This window comes from Arthroderma uncinatum (assembly GCF_011692745.1).
Source record: "Arthroderma uncinatum strain CBS 119779 chromosome Unknown scaffold2, whole genome shotgun sequence".
NCBI classification, from domain to species: Eukaryota; Fungi; Ascomycota; class Eurotiomycetes; order Onygenales; family Arthrodermataceae; genus Arthroderma; species Arthroderma uncinatum.
The window spans coordinates 4,477,642-4,499,371 of record NW_022983864.1 but is presented as its reverse complement, the minus strand read 5'-3'; the positions used below and the strand labels follow the sequence as shown (position 1 = coordinate 4,499,371).

The following is a 21,730-nucleotide window of genomic DNA, read 5'->3' as shown; positions in this document are numbered from 1 at the left end:
CCTCCCCTTGTTTTACTTTGTCTGTAACTATCCAAGAGGTGGCCGAACCCTCTTTCTTAAGAATATAAGCTTCTCCAGTTATCTCTCTGCCATCTATAGTCGATGTCTTCTTTTCAAGACTTCATCCTTCGGCCTCCTTCCACTTCTATACGAGTCACGTGTAGCTGTCAAGGATCAAGGTGCTGAGTAAGCCGTAGTGTGGGACGATGACGCATGGATAAGCCGGATCAAATACGGGGTAACTACAAATCATAGAAATGCGTCTCCAGGTTGCAGGATTCCCAGCTTCTTCCCTCTCCCCAGCCTTCTTTTTTGCTCGTTCCAGCGGCGTTCTCGTCAATTAAGTATTGATGAAACAATGGCCACGGAAAAACAGAGCACGATGCAGTACAGCCACGAGACCACTCCGTTGCTGTATGTCGAAGTAGCACAGCGCCCACCTCGCTATCCGCATAGGAGCGTTCGAAAAACGTGTACGGCATGCCTAGGGACGATTTTAATCCTGTCCGTGATTGTGCTATTCCTGCCATATGCTTTCCTGCCCCGCGGGTACGGTTCTATAGCCGACAATCTTCCGTGGACATCGCAGACCGGACTAGACTATGCCTCTCTTCAGCAGCTGCTGCAAACTGTCCCGAGTGCATCCAAAGCGAGAGAATGGAACGAGCACTATACGTCTGGCCCTCATCTTGCTGGCAAGAACTTGAGCTTGGCTATCTGGACCAAGGTGAAATGGGAAGAATTCGGAGTGCCTGACGTCCAGCTTACAACCTATGACGTCTATTTGAATTACCCAGTTAGCCATCGACTGGCACTGCTAGAGAAGGACAAGAAGAACAATGACTTTAAGGTCACATATGAAGCTTCATTGGAAGAAGATGTGCTCGACAACGACGCAACCAGTGGGCTCAAAGATAGAGTTCCGACTTTCCACGGCTATTCGGCCAGCGGAAACGTCACTGCCCAATACGTCTATGTAAATGCCGGAACCCACGACGATTATGAAGCCCTTCTGAATGCCAACATCACCTTGGAAGGCAAAATTGCACTAGCAAAATATAGCGAAAACATGCGGGGGTTGAAGGTGAAGCGTGCTCAAGAGCTAGGGATGGTTGGCGTTATCATCTATACGGACCCTCAGGAAGATAGAGAGATGACAGAGTTAAATGGACATAAAGCATATCCTGATGGTCCAGCTAGGAACCCGAGTGCAGTGCAGAGAGGCAGTGTTCAATTCCTAAGTAAGTGTTCCCCGCCCTTCTTCCTGGTTGCAACCTAACTTCACAATATTTGGGCTATTCATTCACATTTATTTTTTGTCAAGGCAACGGAGCTGGCGATCCCACAACTCCTGGATACCCTTCCAACCCTGGATGTCCAAGACAAGACCCTAAAGAATACATTCCTTCGATTCCTTCATTGCCGATCTCGTATAGGGATGCCATACCATTACTGAAGGCTCTTAATGGACATGGGCCTAAGGGCTTGGATTTCACTAAGGACTGGCAGGGTGGCCTTGTCCACAAAGGCGTGGAGTACAACGTTGGACCATCACCCGAAAACGTTATGATCAATCTCCACAATGAACAGGAATACGTGACAACTCCTATCTGGAACGTTATCGGGGTTATTCAAGGCTCAATTCCTGACGAGGTTGTTGTTGTCGGTAATCACCGTGATGCTTGGATTGCTGGAGGCGCAGGTGATCCAAACAGCGGCTCCGCTGTGTTAAATGAGGTCATCCGTAGTTTTGGCGAGGCCCTTAAGGGTGGTTGGAAACCAAAGAGAACAATTGTTTTTGCTAGCTGGGATGGTGAAGAGTATGGTTTGATTGGGTCAACTGAATGGGTCGAGGAAAATCTCAAATGGCTCTCGGGGGCTAACGTTGCATATCTCAATGTCGATGTTGCCGTCTCTGGGAAGAAATTCCTAGTTCACGCCAGCCCCTTACTCAACAAAGCTATCTATGAAGCTGCCGGACAGGTCCTCTCTCCAAACCAAACTGTTAAGGGCCAGACTATTCTTGACGTATGGGATCGTAAAATTGGCGTCATGGGAAGTGGAAGTGATTTCACTGCCTTCCAGGATTTTGCTGGCATACCAAGTCTTGACTATGGCTTTACACGTGGAAAGGGCGATGCTGTATACCAATATCACTCTAATTATGACAGTTTTGACTGGATGGACCGATATGGTGACCCTGGCTGGAAGTATCACGTCGCCATGGCAAAAGTTTGGGCCTTGACAGCAGCTCATATATCTGAAACCCCCGTCCTTGCTCTGAATGCCACTGAGTACGCCATCGCATTGAAAGGGTATCTTGATTCCGTGAAGGACAAGGTTCCTGCCGAAACCCTAAGCCGATTCAGCTTCTCCCCTCTCGATGATGCTCTCTCGGCATTCCATGAGAGGGCAGTTCGGTTCGATGCCTACACGGAGGCCCTTGCTGCCAAGCTTAATAAAGGTGGTCATTGGTGGACCAGGCTTATCCTTTACTTCAAGATCCGCTTCGCCAACCAGAAATACAAATACATCGAAAGGAAGTTCTTGTATAACGAAGGGTTAGATAACAGAGGGTGGTTCAAACACGTGGTGTTTGCTCCCGATCGAAGGGACGGGTATGCTGGCGCAGCCTTACCAGGTTTGGTTGAAAGTTTTGAGGATAATGATTTGGAGAATGCTGAGGTTAGTCCATGCTGACTCTGAGTCTCCCTCCCTATATCTCATCCATTGCTAACCATAATTTCCTTAATCTCTTTATAGAAATGGAGAGATATCATCAAGTCTAAAGTTGTCGATGCTACTGAATTTTTGGGGTAGCACGATGACAACTCTTTTCTTCGATATCGGAGCGCAAGGGACCACTTTCCTTAACCCATCAACCCTTCCTTCACTTAGCCTCATTGGTTGGCAGTAAATAAAATGCAATATACGCCAAATTTCTAGCTTTTATCTTCCTTCATGAACTCCAACTAAAATGTTAGCTTCTTAAAGTAACTGAGGGCAGAGTATGGCTTGACTAGTCGCTATGGCAAGACGCGCTTTTTTTTAAACTATTATTTCTATTTCGGCTATCTATATGCAGATAGTATATAAATGGCTATTTAAAAAAATTATATTGAATGGCCAGAAATTGAACCCGAAATGCCCTGTAAATCGGACTTTTAGCAAATTATGGTGAGAAAGAGTTTAAAAAAAAGTAGAAAATAGAAAATAGCGGCTGGGGCATTCCGTTGCTTCGTTAAATTTTCCCCTTAATACCTTGCGCCATATCATGATAAAGTTTCTGAACGGGTATGAAATGAAAAGGTTGGGCTGCGCATCAGACGATCATTTCGGGCTGGCTGTAAGTCCAAAGACCTGTAGTTAAGCGGTTGGAGGCACGGACCTATCGTTTGTAGTCTTACCGTTTGATTCGCTGGCTTCAATTGGGGCCGCTGTGTTCTCTGGTCGTATATTTCCTACCTCAAGAAGAGGCGGGCTGTCCTGCTCAGCGTCACCAACCATCACACCGCCGGCGCTCTCGTTATCTTTGTCTTCGTCGTGGCCAGCGAAACCATCGGTTTCGACAATCCAGAAGGCAGGGAGAGCACTAATAACTGCAATAACTGCCAGTGTCCACCATGGTATGATCATATATCCTGCTCTAACGCCAATGGAGAAAATTCCGCCTAAAGCAGCGGGACCGACAGCCCTACCTATAGCGGAAACGCTAGTTGCGACCCCGTTTAGGGTTCCGAGAACGCGTACACTTGGTGCTGAATTTGTAAGTAAGATGATTGAGGATGGGAACGCAAAGACCACGGCACTGAGTTTGACTGCCATTAGGATTATCGTGGCGAACTGGCGAGACCTATCCGTTGGGAAGAGAGCGAGGAATGGCGTGAGGAAGTATAGAACGGGAAATATGAAAGCAGCCACTTTAAAGCATGGTAGCACGCCAAATCGTTTGGCGGTTGGAGGGAAGATGAAAAATTGAACAATCATCCCTACTATACCATTGAGTGTAAAGAGTATGCCAATTGCTTGTGAATCTGCAGTCAAATAGAAGTTTAGTCATTTCACATAATCCCCTATAACTCAACCAAGCGCGGCAGTGGTATCAGGCAAAATTAAGAATTGGCGATCTTGACGTACCTATGCCAAAACCCGAGGTAAACTTGAAGGGGAGGTTAACATCAGGGTTATTCTCTAAATTTTGCGTAGGATGATTCAAAAACACCGGCAGCACAGAGTCGAAAGCAACGCTGTGAAGTCCCAAAAATGCATATATCATAAGGACAAGGACGGACTGGAACGTTAAAACTTCCGTCCACTTAATAGGAACATTTGACTTTTTCCGTTCCTTATCGGTGGACTCTGCTGGGGTTCGGCTTTCACGAAGGAGAGGAGTTGACTCGTCATCGTCATGTCGAAGATGCTTTATTGGTTTTCTCCCGCATCCGCAACACATGTTCGTCAGCATGTCGCCGAGAATAAGGCCGGAGTCACGCTTATTCTTTTTGGATTCCAGGGTTTCCTAGCCAAAGTATAAGTATGTCTAAACCTTCACTTGTTTAAAAACTAGAAAAATCGTTAATCTTACCCTCAAAAATAAGAATCCGGTGACAATTCCAACAATAAAGAAAATGCCCGAAAGGATATTTGGCAGGGCAAACGGGTATGACTTGAAGAAGCGGCTGTTTCCAAAGAGTTCTGGGTATTTTTCCACTGGATTTACCAGGGCACCACCGAATGCAGGCCCGAAAATGCTTCCAACCGTCCATACCAATGGCATCAAACTGAAGGCTCGAGGCTGAAGTTCGCGTTCGGGTACGAGTTCTGCCACAACTGTTCTAATGATTCCCACGTTTCCGTTGCCCAACCCAAGGCAAGCGCGCGCTAATATAGCCATAGGCAAGGACGTAGAAACCCCAAACATGAGGGTAAACAACATGGTGATGCTGAGACATGTCAATATTACGGGTTTGCGGCCAATTCTGTCAGATAGGTTTCCCCAGGGAACTGCAGTGATACATTGGGAGATGGCGAATATAGCGGAGAGAACGCCGACCCATTTAGCAACATCTTTCTCCAGGACGCCGAATGTCCGGACCATCTCGGGCTATGTATCGGGTTAGCATTGTTCTAAGCATTTAATGTGCAAACCATGGTGTATACATAATTGTGCACATGGAATTGGGATCGGGATACATATTGAAGCGTGGAGGGAAACAGTATCTCTGAGACAGGAAGGAGGTATCATACTAGATATGGAAAGACGGATGTAAAAACAACTATGATAAAGAAATACACCATCAGCTCAATTTATACAGATATACTCGAGAAACGGTAGAGCTTGGAGGGTTTTGGTATACCAGGTTCGGCGAATCGACATATTGCTAGATAATATTGGTTAGCCAAAGCCGACATTCAAGAGTACGCGTAAATGCGGCACAAAAGACACATAACTAATGGGTATTTACCCAATATCACAAACTGCTGGACAGGCAGCTTAGGAGCTGGCTTCGCCATAGCGACGGTATCAGAGGTAAACGGACAGTTGGATCGCGCCCAGATTCAGCGAAAGTTATCTCGGCTATTCATTAAGCGGCCCTCGGCGTTTATTATAATGTTCTAATAATTACCACCGCCCATCTAAAGAAATATAAGAAGTTTGAGAGGCTACAAGCTAGTAATGGCCTGCTCGATGAAGTGATGCAAGGAGCGATTGTGTCACTTCACGGTGAAGACATGACAAAAATAAAAGTCTTCTCAGTCACGTTAAAAGCCATAACAAATTTCAAGCGGCTCGAGTCCCTCCGCTACCGGGATAACCTGAGTCAGCTTTAGCGACATGGGGGGTTCCACAGCGAAGGACGAAGCCATCGTTGAATGGCTTTCAACCCCCACCGTTAAATCCGGAGTGGCTCATCATGCCGTAAAGCCGGTCGCCATCATAAAGCTGAACGAAATGTGACTATAACGAGTCACACCAAGGTAGGAATTGTATAGATTGTTCAATCCTCTGCCAGATTCTTTCGGGCGATTTGGCGGTAGGTAGGAGCTGAATGAGCGATGGGATAGCCTGTCTAGGCCAGGCATGCATACTATATGTATACGCTCTGGCCCGGTCGCTCTTATTGGGCAATAGCTCGGCGCTCGCAAGTTGCTTATGCACATATCTGATCAATGGGAGAGCAGAAATTGGCGAAGAAAGTTTTCTGGAGCGCATGATGCTGCGAGGTCGCGGGAACTGGGGGCGGCCTTTGCCCGGGCAACCCTAGCCCGATGACCGAATCTCCTACCCAGGCTCCCGAAGGGCGTCTGCAAGCCGGGAGGAACATAACACAGCCACCCTGTCGACGGTAGATATCGCGCCGCCATGGTGAAGGTGGTTGGTAAAAATAATCTCTTCAAGTCATGCTGCGACGTCCTCGTATTCCTAATACGGACGTTGTGAGGTTTCTCGGCGTATCTCTCGGCCCGACCGGCAAACCAACATATCACGTGATTCAACTGGATGTAGGATGAAGTAAGCATGCATCGCGAACTTCACCCCCCGCCGCAACAACGCAGCAAAACACGAGATACATAGATCCATGGCTGGGCTGCTTCCCTCGACGCACGCTGGCGGTTGGCTGGATGGTTTCTGCTTGTCGTTTTGCATCTACTAGCATACGAAATTACTCGTCTCTCCCCATCGCCAAAGGCTTCCGCCGGTAATGAGATGCTGGAATGCCATTTCGACTGCAAGCATCTATATATAATGGATACTGCCCGTCCGCAAAACAGAGTCAAGCAGAGACAGTCTGCTGCCTCCGCCTACTTCCGTGAATACCACCACATAACATCATTTATTTGGCCACGTCTTTCACAGGATCTGTTATCTATCTGTTAGCCTTGTGCTCGCTATAACAAAGCTCAGCCTTAGCCGAGTAAGTTATTGGCTTATGCTATGACCAGCCTGTGGCCCAAACCTAAAGGACGATCGTTGATGCCAAACGTTGATATATTCAACGAATGGCGGAGGTGCAATGGCTCCGAACGATATTCGATCAAATGACGGTCGGCGGATACTTGACATTGCCAGCGAATATCTGCGTACCATGGGGTGTTTACTGAAAAAAAAAAAAATGGGCGGCAATTATGCAATTATGTATAATCCCGGTCATCGGATGCAATGGACGGAGTAATGAATATGTATGTGTGCCTATTCAAACTAAAAGCTAGTGCCAACCGCAGTACTGGCTTCAACGCTGTCATGAAATGGACAAAGGAAAAGAAAAAGCAAAATACTCCCGCACAAATGAAACGATGAGGGGTAAGTAAGTATATGTGTTTCCCACTCTCCTCATGATTATAACTGAACAACGATCTTGTCCCCTTGGAAGGCTGATTTAGGGAGATATCTCGGTGAATATTGACTATTATTGTGATTATCTAGTTAGCGAATATCCTCGGGGGTTCATTTGGCTGCAGTTGCATTAATACGTACTGGAAGTATATGCTTCCTGCTGCTTGATCTTTGCATTGCTCGATATAGGTGTCCAGATCTGCCTTCGCTTTACCCTCAAGCTTCGGAAGACGGGTTCCAGCCTCATTAACAATCCTATATGATTCTTCTATCAGACCAACAGTGTAGTCGACAGCGGCTTGGACGCTCAAGCGTTTATGGACCAAGAGGAGTGGGATTATATTATCAAATTGGCAGTCTTTCTAAAAACGCATAACCGAAGAACTCTGGTAAGTTACCGTTTGTGACTCGATTTCATCCTTCTTCGGGATATATATAAATGGAAAGTGATGCTAGGGGCCACTTACAATCTCTTTCTTGACCGAGAATATGTCGTTCATCCTTCAAGTCATATTCTGTCAGCATTATTCTAACGTCGGAAGTAAAGTTATACCCACAAACAAATAATGCGGACCACATGATACCGAATGGTCTGTAATGACTCGTGCTTCAACACTTCATCAGAAACCTCGATGTCGGCGGCGTACCTATTTGGACTGTTAGCTGCGATCGTGACGGGCACCGTACACTGGTGGGCTTACGGGATCAAATCAAGTGTCGGGTAGACACCGATGTTGATGATTCTCCCTTCAATATATTCCTCCAATGATGGAAGATATGTTTCTCGCTGCTTACTGACCTCCATTAGGCAGTCGATGTATTCGATGGTAGTTTTTTGGAACTGTGCCTTGGATGCTGAGTAACACGTCATGGTTAGCTTTATACTTGCAACCCCTGCAGAGACATGCGGTTTACTAACCTTCCGACCAGCCCATGGCAAGCTTGGGGCCAACAGTGCGGTAGATAATACAGCTTGGAAGCACATACGGCTCTGGTCCGCTGCGGTTAGGATCAAGCCAATACTTTACAAAGGCAGCAGGTTCCTGTTTCACGAATTCCTCAGCCGTGAGGAAACTATCCACGTCTGTACCCGGGACATGTTAGCATAGGCGAGTCATATATGAACTTCATTAAATGATCATGCTTACCGTCATCGAAGGCAAAGAACTTATTGAAAGCAGACTCGGTTAGCATGGGCTCCTCGCTCTCTAAAGTTGTGATATGAAAGGGTCCAGAGAAGCAAATCATACCCATGCCATCTTCTCAAACAGTACTTGCAGCTTCTCTTCAGTTGTCCGAGGGAAGAAGCAAGCAATGCATAAAGTCAGGTCAACCTTTATCGCCATCTCTCGCAGGTTGTCTCTCTTGATCCATCTTCATATAGGATGGAATATTAGACACAGATAACACCATAAGATCGGAGGACGACTTACTTCTCGAGGAATTCACCTTCAGTGGCTTTTATATTATCGTACGCAGGGTTGACTCCCATATACCATCCTTTGAGGCATTCCTCAAGGCGGGGAATCGTATATGAGTCCCCCTTGAGAAGATTTATGATTTTCTCCTGCTGTTGGCGATAACTGATCGCTTTAGGATCACTGGGAGGAGTGGGCGAGAGCCAACTGAACAGGCTGGGGAACTCGGAATGTGGTGATGTTATGGTGGATATAAACCAACGAAAGATAGCTGGGAACGACATTGTGATGGAGCTACTATGGTAATGAGAAATGAGGGTTTGTTATGGATGTCTTTCTCCCCTTTTCCTACAAGGTCGGACGTGGAGCTTATGAAGGACTAACAGAACCCCCTCCCCGCCCTACCATTGCTTTGGTTCATTTTTATTATTCAATTTTTAACTTTATGATCCAAAAGTATTTTAGGATACTAGGCCCGGGGGAATCACCAAAAGTGCCCTTCACTTCACCCAGCCGGTAGCCAAAACGCCCAGACAAAGCACCCACTAGAATAGTGAATCCGCCTACGTGGCCCACCGCTCATGGCTCTCTTGGACCCGGAGAAGGCATCTTTCGTCACAATAATGATACTGTTTGTTTGCTCGACACCGTCCCATTGCACTGAAATGGAACCGTGCGACAGGAGTCCATCAGGTCAACAAGAGTGGCCGCCCCGTTCCGCGCAGCTGACAAACACCAAAGTTTACATTTGAACCTTCAATATCCATACCTATTGCGCTTGTTTATACATATGCTCGTCTATGTACGCTCGCGCCCGTATTTTCTACTTTCGAGAATAGCTCCTTCTCTTCCTTACAATTTCCAGGAAAGGACTAGGCTTGGATCCGTTAATATTACCACCGTTCCCAGGAAAGCGAAGATCCCGACAACACATCCCTTCCTAGTCACCATCCCAAAGCTATTCCGCTTTACGAGGCCCCGCAGCTGAAGTTTATACTTTGGGATTCAATTAGCCGGCGGCACCAGGCCCGCGAGCCTGTATCCCTCCCCCTACAGGGCATTTGGGAAGCCATCGCGGGAGGCTCGAGATCCGATCTCCGCTGCGTCATGGCAACTGAAGATTCCTTCCGTTTTTGTGAACGACAACATGCTGTGCCATGGCAGAAGGTTTGGGATACGTATTAACAGATATATACGTGAAAGCAGCCGTTAATTGCCTCGTCTCTTTCAAAAGAAGGCATGTATGAAGTGGCTAAGCGGTGGCCATTTTCCGCTCGCGACATTGGTTACAAGCTTGCCACAATAAAAACTTGTCTTCGAAAGCAGGGATTATTACATAATCTAACGATGACAAGATTCCTGGATGGCCGTATTTCACATGGTGGTGCAATTGTGTGAGAATCTAAAACTAGTTGCGAACCCGCGTCAGCGGATGCTGGAATGGAATCCCGCTCGGACGGATGAGCGTTCACTGACAGGCCCAAACTCTGGGAACGTTGAGAAGCCGGCTGTGGGCCTCTATCCAGAGTTTACGAGAACGTGGTAGCGAAGTTGATTCAAAGTGGGCCAAGTTGGCCTTCCAGAGTTTGATATCAGTCCAATTTATATGTACATGGTGATCCCGCTCTGACAAGTTCCAACGACTTAAAATGCGAAGTATAAAAACCTTCATGCATGGGAGCGTCGTGGTTGGACAGAGACCATGTTTTGTCCCAGGGCCGGAAAGAGGAAGCAACCTTGCTGCAATATTTTACTTGCTCCAACCAGATCGCTTGATGCCCGGCGATAACGCTCGCAAGATAAGTACTCTGGCCCATGGTCCGATAGGTAACCCCGTATTTCGAAGCATCTCCTGCGTGTCTTTACACGCTAACCTTCCTCGGTTTTCGGTAGCCGATCCTGCATGCCGGATGTCGTGCCAGGAGCCATAGGCCATCCTTGCAGAACGCAGGAAGCAAGAACATCGCCTGAAGGCAAAATGAAGGAGCTGTGCTATCTGTACTATGAATCTCACTCCACAACCCAGTAACTAAGGAAAGGAGACATGACAGGCAGAAAGCGATCTCGGCTTTTCCGAACCTTTATTTTTTCTTTTGCTCGTCCTCTCTGTTTTGTTTTGTTTTTGTATTTTTATTTTTATTTTTCGTTTTTCCAAGCGATTAACCCCTCCCATTTCATAATGACACATGAAACCTCCACTCGGTGATCGCACGATTCTGCAACCGGATGACCACCCTGTCTGTACTCTGCGTGAAAGTGGGTTATATATATAATCCCTAGCCGAAAGCAAAACATCCCCGGAGCTACCCCTTTTTTCTGCAGAAGCTGACCGACATTTATATTCAGGGGGAAATGAAGACGGGCCAACATCGCCAGCACACACAGTCTGTAGCAACGTATCGATGTAGTTGGGCCCGACAAGACGGTAGAATATCCACGGCCGTGGGGCCAGTCTCCCTAACCTTCGGGTGGGAACCAGAGACATGGTAGCATTATACTTTGAGGGGGTTTGGACATCAAATCTTTGGATCAGTGGCTTCGCAGGCGTGTGTTGTTCAAGATGGAGCCTGCCTGCAGAAACGACTAACCTGCAGAAACATTCTCATCGACCACCCAACTCCTCCGTACTTATACTTCAACCTATGCAGCCCAGGCCTCTACGAACCAATGTATTTTGCACGGTAGTGGCCATCGTCGGCCCAAGCGGGGCTTACTATGTCGCCTTCGGCCAGGCTCTGGCGTTGTTACGTTAATTGATTCTCGCATCTCATCGTATGTGCACCATATGTAACGTGTGTCCTCGGAGTGGCTTGTTTGCTCCTCACATGCGGGGATATATGGATGAACGGTAAATACCGTTGGAAAATTGTAAAGCATATTCACTTTCTAGCTTTGACGAAGGCCAGCTGCATGGGTTGTGCCTTGACAGAGAGAGTAATCGCATCGATTGCCTTTCCCTGCAGTGAATTGACCACCTTCGCGGCAGTGATATATAATTTTCACGCCTCTCCCGGCGCTGGGATCAGGATAAACACTATTTTCAGACCCAGCAGATAGCTAATCGTTTCCTGATGGCTTTCATCGTCGATTCAACGGCCGTGGCAACGGCTAGCGCACTTATTACACTGGTATGTTGGTGCTTTCAACAGAACAACTCACCCATTATTCCCTCCAGATTTCTCCATCATATTCCCCACATCCAGGTCCTTGAAGCACGTCTAGCATATACTGGTGGCTAACCCAGGCCGCTCTCCCCCTCTTTGGGGGTGGGGAACGAAGTGTAGTATATCCTAGGAACAGCGGTATACAATCTTTTTTTCCACCCACTTCGAAAGTTCCCAGGGCCAAAATATTTAGCCCTCACGCGCATACCGGTGACGTGGGCTACTCTCCGTGGCCGGCGTGCACAGTTCCGATTTCACTTACATAGAAAGTATGGCGATGTCGTGCGCATTGCAACTGACGAGCTTAGCTTTGCTCACGGTCAGGGCTGGAAAGAAATCTACGGCACCAGCGCTAACGCCCGCGGCACGCGAGCGATACGCGGTGTAGAAGAAGAAGGTGGCGCCCGATCCGTCGTGACATCAAATGGCGAGGACCATACACGACAGAAAAGAATGATGACGCAGGTCCTTGCCGAAAAGACACTGAAAGAAAATGAAGAAACCTTTGTCAAATATACGGATCTGCTTGTGCAGCGTCTAGAGGAATCCAAAGGCGAGCCCCTGAATATATCAGACTGGTATAATTTCATGACATTCGACGTTATTGGCGAACTCCTCTTCAGCGAATGCCTGGGTTTGCTAACCCACTCCAAATATATCCCTTGGGTAGAGTCTGTCTCACAGTTTCTGAAAGCATTCGCGATGATAGTAGTACTGAACGAGTACTGGCTTTTCCGCGTGGTTTGGAATCTTATGCCACAGAAACTTCTGAGTAACTTGCGACGGACTTTCCTTGCCTATACTTCAGAGAAGCTGGAACGATACCTGAAACGAACGGAGGCCGACAAGAACAGCAAAGGCATCATCGGGATGTTACTAGATGGAGGGAGCCGGCATGGAATCACAATGCGCGAGCTTCATTCAAATGCTCCAATCCTCGTGTTTGGCGGTAGCGAGACGACGGCTACACAGTTACGTTGTTTGACATTTCTTTTGTTCAAGAACCCGCGCTGCATGGAGAAGCTGGTAAAGGAGATTCGTACTAAGTTCTCCGCCTCCAACGAGATCACATACGATGCTTTGTTGGGAATGAAATATCTCACTGCCTGCATGGAGGAGACTCTACGAGTGTACCCACCGTGTACAAACGGGTTACCCCGTGTTGTGCAAAAGGGAGGAGCGATGATATGCGACGAGTTGGTTCCCGCTGGAACTAACGTATCTGTTGCTGCATTCTCGCTCTTCCGCTCCCCAAAATACTTCCATCTGCCTGATTCTTTTGTTCCAGAGCGATGGCTTGCGGACGTTAAAGGGCTCGATCCACAGTTTGCCAAGGATGATAAGGCTGCGTATCAACCATTCAGCTATGGTGCACACAATTGCCCTGGTAAAAAGTGAGTTGTTTGCCCATTTCATTCAACTAATTTTGATGCTCTGGCTGTGTTGGCTCTGTGAGGTGACTTGGCTAACAAAAACAAATAGGATGGCATATTATGAAGCTCGCCTCATAGTCTCCAAATTGCTTTGGCATTTCGACCTTGAAATTGTTCCAAAGGAGGGTGGTGCATTCGATAACTGGGACCATGTGGAAAACTATCAAACCTACGTCAAACTGCCTCTGTGGGTCAAGGTGACTCCAGTGAAGCGGTGAGAGGCCTAGGTCTTGGTGAAACTTATCGGATATCTCTGCTGTCGGCTGGGAATATGAGAGACAACCTCATGATGCCCTTGATATGATCTAGAGGTGGCGCTGGCGAATGACCTGTGGCAGAGGAGGTGATTTCTTTTGATATGGAAATGAAACTAATTACGAATTGCTAGCCAATAATTTGATATTGCTGATACAACTTATCGTGGATTGGTTAATTAAAAACTGGCGTGAAGTATCAAGGCTGATTTCCCCCGTGGTTGAATATAATGGAGTAGGAAGCTAGAAACTCACTCACTAGGGTGTAGTCAAAGCAGATGGTTAAATTGGCACCAAAAGGGAGGGTATCTGAGGTAGGATCTCGCTAAAATAAATTCTGCCCTACCCGGAAAGGGAAACTTCAATTCGCTACCGTCATCCGCATAAGGTTTAGGAAAGCAGAAATCCATGAGCATGTTGCATGCTTTTTGACTGAAATTTGGAATAGTGTTTTAAAACATGGATCTAAGAAAGCGAAATAGAACAGGAAACTCGTTAAGCAGCGTGTAGGCCTGGGCGGCTCCCATGATTGATGATAGAGTTATTCAAACCAATCGGGGAGAACTACCCCTCCTGGCACAACGGGAGCATTTGCTTGGCGGCTTTGGGCGACATCCAGTTGAAATTCGCGGACTAATTGGTCCCAATCAGACCACGACGGCGAGGCAGATGATAGTATACTAGTATCGAGCTGGGATATACTCAGAGGGATCGCCGTGGGATCCGCCCACTGGCCCGTTGGGGTGGTGCCCAACTGCGGACCGGCCCCAAAATTATAGTTCTGCGTAAGAGGGGCATTATCTATCTGCATGTCCGGGTTTAAATGTGAATAACTGGTTGGCTCGGACAAATACTGCGGTGGTGAGGAGGAGGAGGTCAGATACGTGCTCGATGGGTCTGTTGATGGAGTTGTTGCGCATGAGGCATGGATATCAATGCTCGCTTTTGCGTGTTGGATGGAGAGTTGAAGAAGTTGCTTTTCACGGAATTTTACCGCTCGCGCCATCAGCTTGCGTATAGCCGGCCAAAGCATGTCGTTTTTTTTCTCAGAATGTATGTTCCAGGCCTCATACACAGAATTAATTGCTCTCCACGCACGATCAACCCCTGGGCATAGTGGTCGGACACACAGTTCAGAGAGGAGAAACGCAACAGCATGCCACTGCATATGTGTCTTGAACAGCCAGCTCCACTTAGTGGTGTTGACATTTGTTTCCAATAAACGAGAGAACTCAAGGATCTCTACAGACGTCATCAGAAGCCGATCATGGGTCTCTCTCGCTATGGCATTTTTTGGAGACTGTTGAACCATTGGCTGGTGAATCATAAGCCAAAACTTTGCAATTACCAGGCGGGAAACTGTTGCACAAACCCAATGGATGGGGATGGTCATATCGCAATGTTGAATAAAACGGGTTTCCAGATTCGTGCTGAGCTTATTAATGAGCTCTTCACGATCAGCTATTGAATAGCTAGAAGCCATCATCCTGCACGAAGCATTTGGTGGTGTAAAACTGAGTCGTCTATTAGCAACAGCAATCTCGCATCGAATCAAAAAGAATGACGTCTCAGCGCAGCCCTCCCTCTCCTCGGGAGCTTCACTGGAATCCGGGGCTATGTCCTCGTCGTTGATATTCAATGGTAAGCGGGTATCATATGAAGTTTCGTGAATGAATGGATCGCAGCCGTGATCTTCGGAAGACCGGATATCCAAGATACAAATGTGCCACCACAAGCGGCGTCGCATTTCTGTTTCGAACGGCGGTAGATTAAAGTGGGTTCCGTCACGTTGAAGACCCAGTGCCTGAGCGATGCGATATGCAATAGATATCATTGTCCACACATAACGAGAGTCATCTTGTTGCCTCACACACATCAGGAATAGAACTAGGCCCTGGAGAAGGGAAAAGTTCCTTGAATGTAAAACCTTAGCCCGGCCCAGAGACTGCTCTACCGCGAATCTATAACGACCCAGTGCAACATCCCGGGTTTCGCCCAGACGGGAAAGGCATTCCGAAGCACTCATGGAGGCAATAGACGTGTAGTAAATACTTAGCATCATGACCTCTGTGTTCTTGTCCAACGAATCAAGATTATTGGCGCCATGGTAGAGGATCGGCTTCAAGCTGGGGTTGTGGAAAATTGGGACTATCGGCGCAATGTTTTGGCAGTAAGTTTCCCATAGAATGTCCACTTTGTCCAGCGGTGGGTGGAAATCGCGAAGGCTCTGAGCGAGTGACGAAAAGCCAAATAAGAACCCATCATGATTCACACCATATGCCCCATCGAACACCGATTCGTCGAGAGTGTCGTCTTCATCCTCATCTGAATACAAAGGGTCGAGGATACTTTTCAAATCGTCCACCTTTATGAAAATCAGTATTTGATTCGATTTAGGTAGAGGGGATTATGCAGAAAATGACATGTGGTTCTTACAGTTTTTCCAAAGCTCGTCCAGAATCGATGGCTGACATATTGACTACCTCCTTCTCCGGCCATCAACTTTCCCATGTTCTCCTCAATCTCACTCACGCCCGGGTCTTCGTTCTTGATAGCTGCATTTTGCTGCACAGCGCCAGAGCCGTCTGTCTCTCGCTCTTGCTGCTTATTATTTGGACTCTGGCCAGGGCTGATCTCATTTGACAGAATTGGCCCAGTGCCACTTATGGCTTCCGGCCCACCCAGGTTCCTTACGATGTTTTCTAAGGTCCGGAGACGTGCCAGCAATTCGGTATCACGGGGCTTCTTCGATTTCCTCGGAGCTCTTCCTGGGCTAGGGTATACACACTCAATCTTCGCCTTGACGCAGTTAGAGCAAGGGTGATTCTTGTTGCAGCGGACCTTTCTACGGCGACAGGTTACGCAGCTTCGTGGGTTGGGTGGCGCGCCTAAGGACGTAGACGTTGTGGCCTGGGAAACGGCCGAATGGCCAGCTAAGTCACTAGCCGGTTCATTCCTTGGGAGCTGCGAACCGTTCGCTGCGACCTGCCCCTCGAAAGCGTTTGATGCACTGCCTGGTGAATAGATGTTAGCGGCCTGCTGCTGTGAGACCGGCGAGCCGCCCGCAGAGGCCGTGTCCCATTGTTCTGTATTCCCTGGCTGAGCCATGATGATAGTCCGATGCGCCGGTTTTGCGCCCTTGGACCCCCTAGAGCCTCGGGCGATAAATTTGCATCGGTCTCCCCGGAGTATTGTGACGCTTTGTCGGGACTGCTGTCAGCTTTGGTCTGATGTGGGGTGTGCGCTGAGTTTAGCGTTCGTTTTCCGTTGAGCTGGTTCGGACGTTCGGTGGAGGCGCGCGATGAGAAATAGGCGCTGTGATTCGCGCTTCGCAGCCCGCGGCTGTTCCCGTAACGTCAAATCATAAGCGAAGCTTAATTGATCGTCAGCGCAACCTGCAACCAGTCCACGGCCTGCGCCGTTGTCGCATTTCACGTCCACGAGGAGGATAATATAACTCGTGTACCCTTTCAGCAGAGGTTGGGGAACACTGCATGTAATAGAGCAGCCAGCTCATGCGTTCATGCATGTTCCAACGTCGATCTTGCGTTGAGATGAGAAAAACCAACGGGGCCATGCGCCGGTATGGCTATTTGCACCACGCTCGATCGTGATACGGTCAACCGCTACAGCGAGGCTCTTCACGGCCGTAACCGTTTGGATGACAGGGTCTCGTCAGGTGTGGCCTGCAGCTTCAGCTTGGAGTTGCCTATACCGCCCGTTATTGTCAGAGGCTAAAAGCTTCATAACAATTTGCTTGGCTTTATTCTTTTATTCATTCGGCCCCAAAGCCGCCGATGAAGGATGCATACATAGAATAAGCCGAACCTGTCAAGTTATAGGAGTCCCTACCAAAAGTCATATCCTGGAGACTTATGGGGTTCTGGCAAGGGTCTCCGTACCTTAGCTATACTCTATGGGGAGTAAAGTGCTCCGCCCCCTATTGTGTAGTTTACCTGACAGAACTAGACTATAGAGTGCATATGTTGCTAAGCACAAGGCTAAACAACCTATCCTAAAAAAGGTAGCAACTAGCAAAGGCCCGTACAACTTTAGCGGCTAAAAACAAAACAAAAACCCGTCTGTGATGCCAGTCAGAAGCCCCTTCAGAGCCACTGTGCCGCATACTGGAATACCCAATTGCCATGGCGAACCGCAAAGATTGTCAATGCAGGGCATTTTGTCATCGACTAAGACATGCTAGCTTGGCACTTATACACCCTGTGACTGGCTGTATTTTGCAACAGCGACATCTCTCATTTAATGGCTAGAATCTTTGTTGGAGCACCGATGCCAGCCGACTGGGATAAATGGTTATTTTCAACCGATAGATCCTGAGTCATGTTGAAGGGAGCTTTTTGTGCTTACGTATAACCCGCCTTGAATTGCATATGGAACGATTTAATATACTATGGCTGCCTTTGTCTCGTGGCTGAGCTCCGATAACAAGTTCCCAAAGCACTTACATAAATACTTTATGATATGGGCCACACCCTTGACAAAATATTCACCGCCATTGAAATATTCGGAAGTTGCTGACCTCAAATACGCTTTTGCTCAAGCTGCGTGGCTTTTATCTTGTGAGTGCCAGCCCTAGGCTTTGCTGGCAGTACGGGACAACATGGTAAACACCAAATCACCTTCTATGACAACTAGGAAGCGCAATGCTTGTGATAAATGCCATAGCCTGAAGAGCAAGTGTATGAGGGCGTTAAACGATACCGGATGCAAACGATGCGCACGACTTGGGCTGGACTGTGTATATAGCGCACCGTTGCCTCTAGGCAGACCGAAAGGACGGAAGCGGCTCGATTCTTCCAGCAACACCATACTATCTCAGATTGCTGGACCATTTATAGGCCATTTTGAGCCTACGCCAAACCTAGGTACCAGAGCCCTTCTTCTATAAACACTTAGAAGTTACTGACTGATCTAGTAGGAAATACTTATAACTATTGGAGTACTGGGGGGAATGAGGCTCAGTGTACATATGGTAAGTGAAATTTGCTGATGTTCTTGCTTTAGTGTTGACTCCTCACAGCATCCTCGTTATATAACTCACTGTCTGAACCACCTTCATCGGAGAATGGTTCCAACGATTACACCTTGTCCTTTCATTCAGATCAAACACCGCTTAACATGCAGTCCAACGCGGATTTTGCTTCAATGAACGTGCAGCCAGTTGATACAGCGTACGCACATCGAACTCCAACAGTGAATTCGGCTTCAATTCATATGCTTGATCAGTGTAACAAGATACGACCGTTATCCCCAACAGGCTTTGATTTTCCAGCCACGATACTAAATAGCCATACAAATACGGCCCCTACAGAAAATTCATATAGCACATTATATCGGGTCTACTCTCTTCACGCCAGGATTCAGGATCAAGCCTCGTTCTTCTTTGTCAAATCAGACATGCCTCAGGAGAATGCGCCATCTTCCAACCATGAACCGAGCCTGGCAGATATTCTCGGTGCTGCTGACGAACTAGTCCGACTCATTGATGATATACATTCAGAAGATTCTTTCCCCGGCGAGCTTTCCCAGCTTGCAATGCCGCAACATCCACTGCAACCCCCACTTGGCTCGACATTTGCCTCTGATAACAAATCGAGTACCAGGCCGATGGACTTACCTTCCATACTTTCTTGCTATGCAAACATGCTTCAAATATACGAGTCTGTTATTTCAGAGCTATTCGTTCTAGCCCAAAGCCGAATTAACACGACATTTCCAATGCAGCAGCTTCACAACAGCCAGTCTGAAACCTCACTTATTCCCCCTGCGATGCCTAATATTCGCCTTGGAAGATTGCCTTTATTATCAAATGCAGAACCGAATGTCAGCTCCCTCATATTGTCAAATGCAGAACCGAATATCATATTCCTCATCAACTTGGTATCACAATCCATTGAACGCCTGCGGAATGCAATCTGGTATTATGTGGCAGTCCCACGTACCATGCAACCCGGCCAATTCAATCTATACGCAGCAGGAGGTTCAGGCGCTCCACCAATGGGAACAATACCCCATGATATACGGTCTATGGAACAGAACCTTTTGTCATTACTTTATGCAACTAATGCTATCAATTTATGAAGATGGTGGCTTGAAGTTTCCCGGATTTTTAATCGATCTATTTGTTTATTTGAATGTATCCCCTAATGTTTGTCCGATAATAAAGGAAATCTTGGGTGCAGTGACCCTTTCTCGGCCAGGGAATTTAATATGGTTTGAAATCAGCATGCCATTTTTATGTCAAACGCGAACTCATTGACCAAATAGGCGCTAAACTCGCTTGATGGTTTAGTGTACCACGGAATGATGGTATGGCCGAGCGCGCAACATCTCAAGACAGTTTCGGCCACGCCGACCTCTCATACTATGAAGGTATTCGCAGACCCTAATCCTACCACGCTCGCCAGCATAGTTTCTAGACCACACATCCAGTTAGCTATAAGGTACGCCACTCCTTTTCCGTTGAAATACGAAAGCGAACGAACAGTATCCCGTGCCTGCGGAAACTGCATTAGGTCCTCAAGAAAAAGAATATGTTGCATGATGCGCGATCGGCTATATTCACGTCGCGGACGTTTGAATTGCGTCCGCTGCAGGCCTAGAGCTCAAGGGATCCGGATCCCTGGGTAGCCTGTTATACTGATAGTGGCAAGGCAGAAATGATCGAGGTTGAAGAGGGTGTACTCTTGTAATAGGGCCAGCGATGATCATTGGACGGGCTTAACTACTGATTGTTGCAAAAATCTAACCGCGCAACTCACCAATAAGGCGAGGGTGGTCGAGGATCCACATTTGAATGGCCCCTAGGACTCTTAGCTGCTTTCATGTCTGAGGGAAGAGTAACATAACTATGTGACCTGATCAAATTCTTAAAAAGGCAGGAGGATATTGACACCGGCACACCCTCACCAGGTATTGTGATATAGAGAAATAAGCCAACTATCAGAGAAGATACGCTAAAATTGCTTAAAATAGGGCTCCAAGGCGCATATGCATGGAAGAAAATGGCTGTCACCAAGTCCGATATCAGAGCCGGTATACCTCGCGCCTGCTGGTGGTCTTCTGCTGGATTATAACTCTGAATACGTACTTAGGGGTTTGATAGTAGACCCTGGAAGGACTTGCACCTTGTGATAGGATGAACTCAGCTGGTTTTAACAATGAGAGGAAAAGAAATATGTTACTGCAAGGCATATACCAGGTTATGGTTATCGAGGAGCAACGTCGTCCAAGCTGACAGTTGTTGATCGCACCCGAGGAAATGGAGCTTAGGTCTTCATAACAAGGCGGCCGTTATACTTAATCATCCACCTGATCGGTGATTTCTAGAACAGGGGCCAATCTATGATTTGTTTGCAGGGCCGGTCCCCCAAATGACCGGTATATTTACTAATTCAGCTTCATTGGCTTAACCTGCAACCAGAGACAATTATATGGAGGTATGATATGACAAATCCAAGACATCACCCCGTACGTCTACTCACCCACCGGGGGCTAGAAATGCCTCTGTATTTCTACATCTCCTACTTGAATTCAGTTTGTACCTCCATGCGCCCTTCTGTCAGGTTATCAAACATGAAGCCCCTGAGAATTCGTGTCACTCGCGGCAAATACGAGCCTGCAGATCCACTTCCATATTTAGTTATTTGCTTAGCGTAAATCTCTTTCTGACGCTGGGTGCGAAACACCTCAAATATATTATTCGATATCAATATCGATTTGAATTCTTTGGCTGGTGTGGGTTGTCGTTTACCATTAACCCCATTTGGTTTTTTTTGCTCGCCGGCTACAGTGCGTAGTTACAAAAAGTACACTAACTAGCCACGAACCTCTAATTGAGGATAACCGTTTTGAAACCCCTCTTGGAAATTCAGACATATTATCCCCAGTGTGAAGGTACATCTTTACCTAGATTGATTGATTAATATTGGATTATCATCTGAGATCTTCAAATTCTAACAAAAAAAGACGCCCAGATACCATATGAAAATATTTTGAAGAGCGACTGAGTAATGCGAGGCGGAATGTCTGGATGGTTTCCAACGGATCGATTCGATACCGCAGGATGGCGACTCGAAGGCGTCGGCCTTCTCGCCGTCCTCGG

General features: G+C 47.3%; 5 protein-coding genes across 5 annotated transcripts; 2 read left to right on the top strand and 3 right to left on the bottom strand.

Moving 5' to 3' along the window:
* Positions 1-358: 358 nt before the first annotated feature.
* Positions 359-2,820, top strand: GIQ15_03348 (glutamate carboxypeptidase; the record flags this gene model as incomplete). Its single annotated transcript, XM_033550765.1, has 3 exons — positions 359-1,241; positions 1,325-2,685; positions 2,764-2,820. 3 exons carry the CDS (start codon positions 359-361, stop codon positions 2,818-2,820), a joined length of 2,301 nt encoding a protein of 766 aa, XP_033407926.1.
* Positions 2,821-3,366: 546 nt separating this feature from the next.
* On the bottom strand, positions 3,367-5,098 carry GIQ15_03347 (uncharacterized protein; the record flags this gene model as incomplete). The annotated part of the gene is made up of 3 exons (XM_033550764.1): positions 3,367-4,034; positions 4,138-4,519; positions 4,586-5,098. The coding sequence occupies 3 exons, from the start codon at positions 5,096-5,098 to the stop codon at positions 3,367-3,369; spliced, it is 1,563 nt and encodes a 520-aa protein (XP_033407925.1).
* Positions 5,099-7,339: 2,241 nt separating this feature from the next.
* GIQ15_03346 (uncharacterized protein) lies at positions 7,340-9,038 on the bottom strand (the record flags this gene model as incomplete). The annotated part of the gene is made up of 9 exons (XM_033550763.1): positions 7,340-7,406; positions 7,478-7,634; positions 7,804-7,865; positions 7,921-7,983; positions 8,038-8,191; positions 8,256-8,420; positions 8,485-8,542; positions 8,587-8,710; positions 8,770-9,038. The coding sequence occupies 9 exons, from the start codon at positions 9,036-9,038 to the stop codon at positions 7,340-7,342; spliced, it is 1,119 nt and encodes a 372-aa protein (XP_033407924.1).
* Positions 9,039-11,825: 2,787 nt separating this feature from the next.
* GIQ15_03345 (benzoate 4-monooxygenase cytochrome P450) lies at positions 11,826-13,569 on the top strand (the record flags this gene model as incomplete). The annotated part of the gene is made up of 3 exons (XM_033550762.1): positions 11,826-11,882; positions 12,189-13,312; positions 13,401-13,569. The coding sequence occupies 3 exons, from the start codon at positions 11,826-11,828 to the stop codon at positions 13,567-13,569; spliced, it is 1,350 nt and encodes a 449-aa protein (XP_033407923.1).
* A 577-nt stretch (positions 13,570-14,146) lies between these two features.
* On the bottom strand, positions 14,147-16,713 carry GIQ15_03344 (fungal specific transcription factor domain-containing protein; the record flags this gene model as incomplete). The annotated part of the gene is made up of 2 exons (XM_033550761.1): positions 14,147-15,970; positions 16,042-16,713. 2 exons carry the CDS (start codon positions 16,711-16,713, stop codon positions 14,147-14,149), a joined length of 2,496 nt encoding a protein of 831 aa, XP_033407922.1.
* Between the last annotated feature and the right edge of the window lie 5,017 nt (positions 16,714-21,730).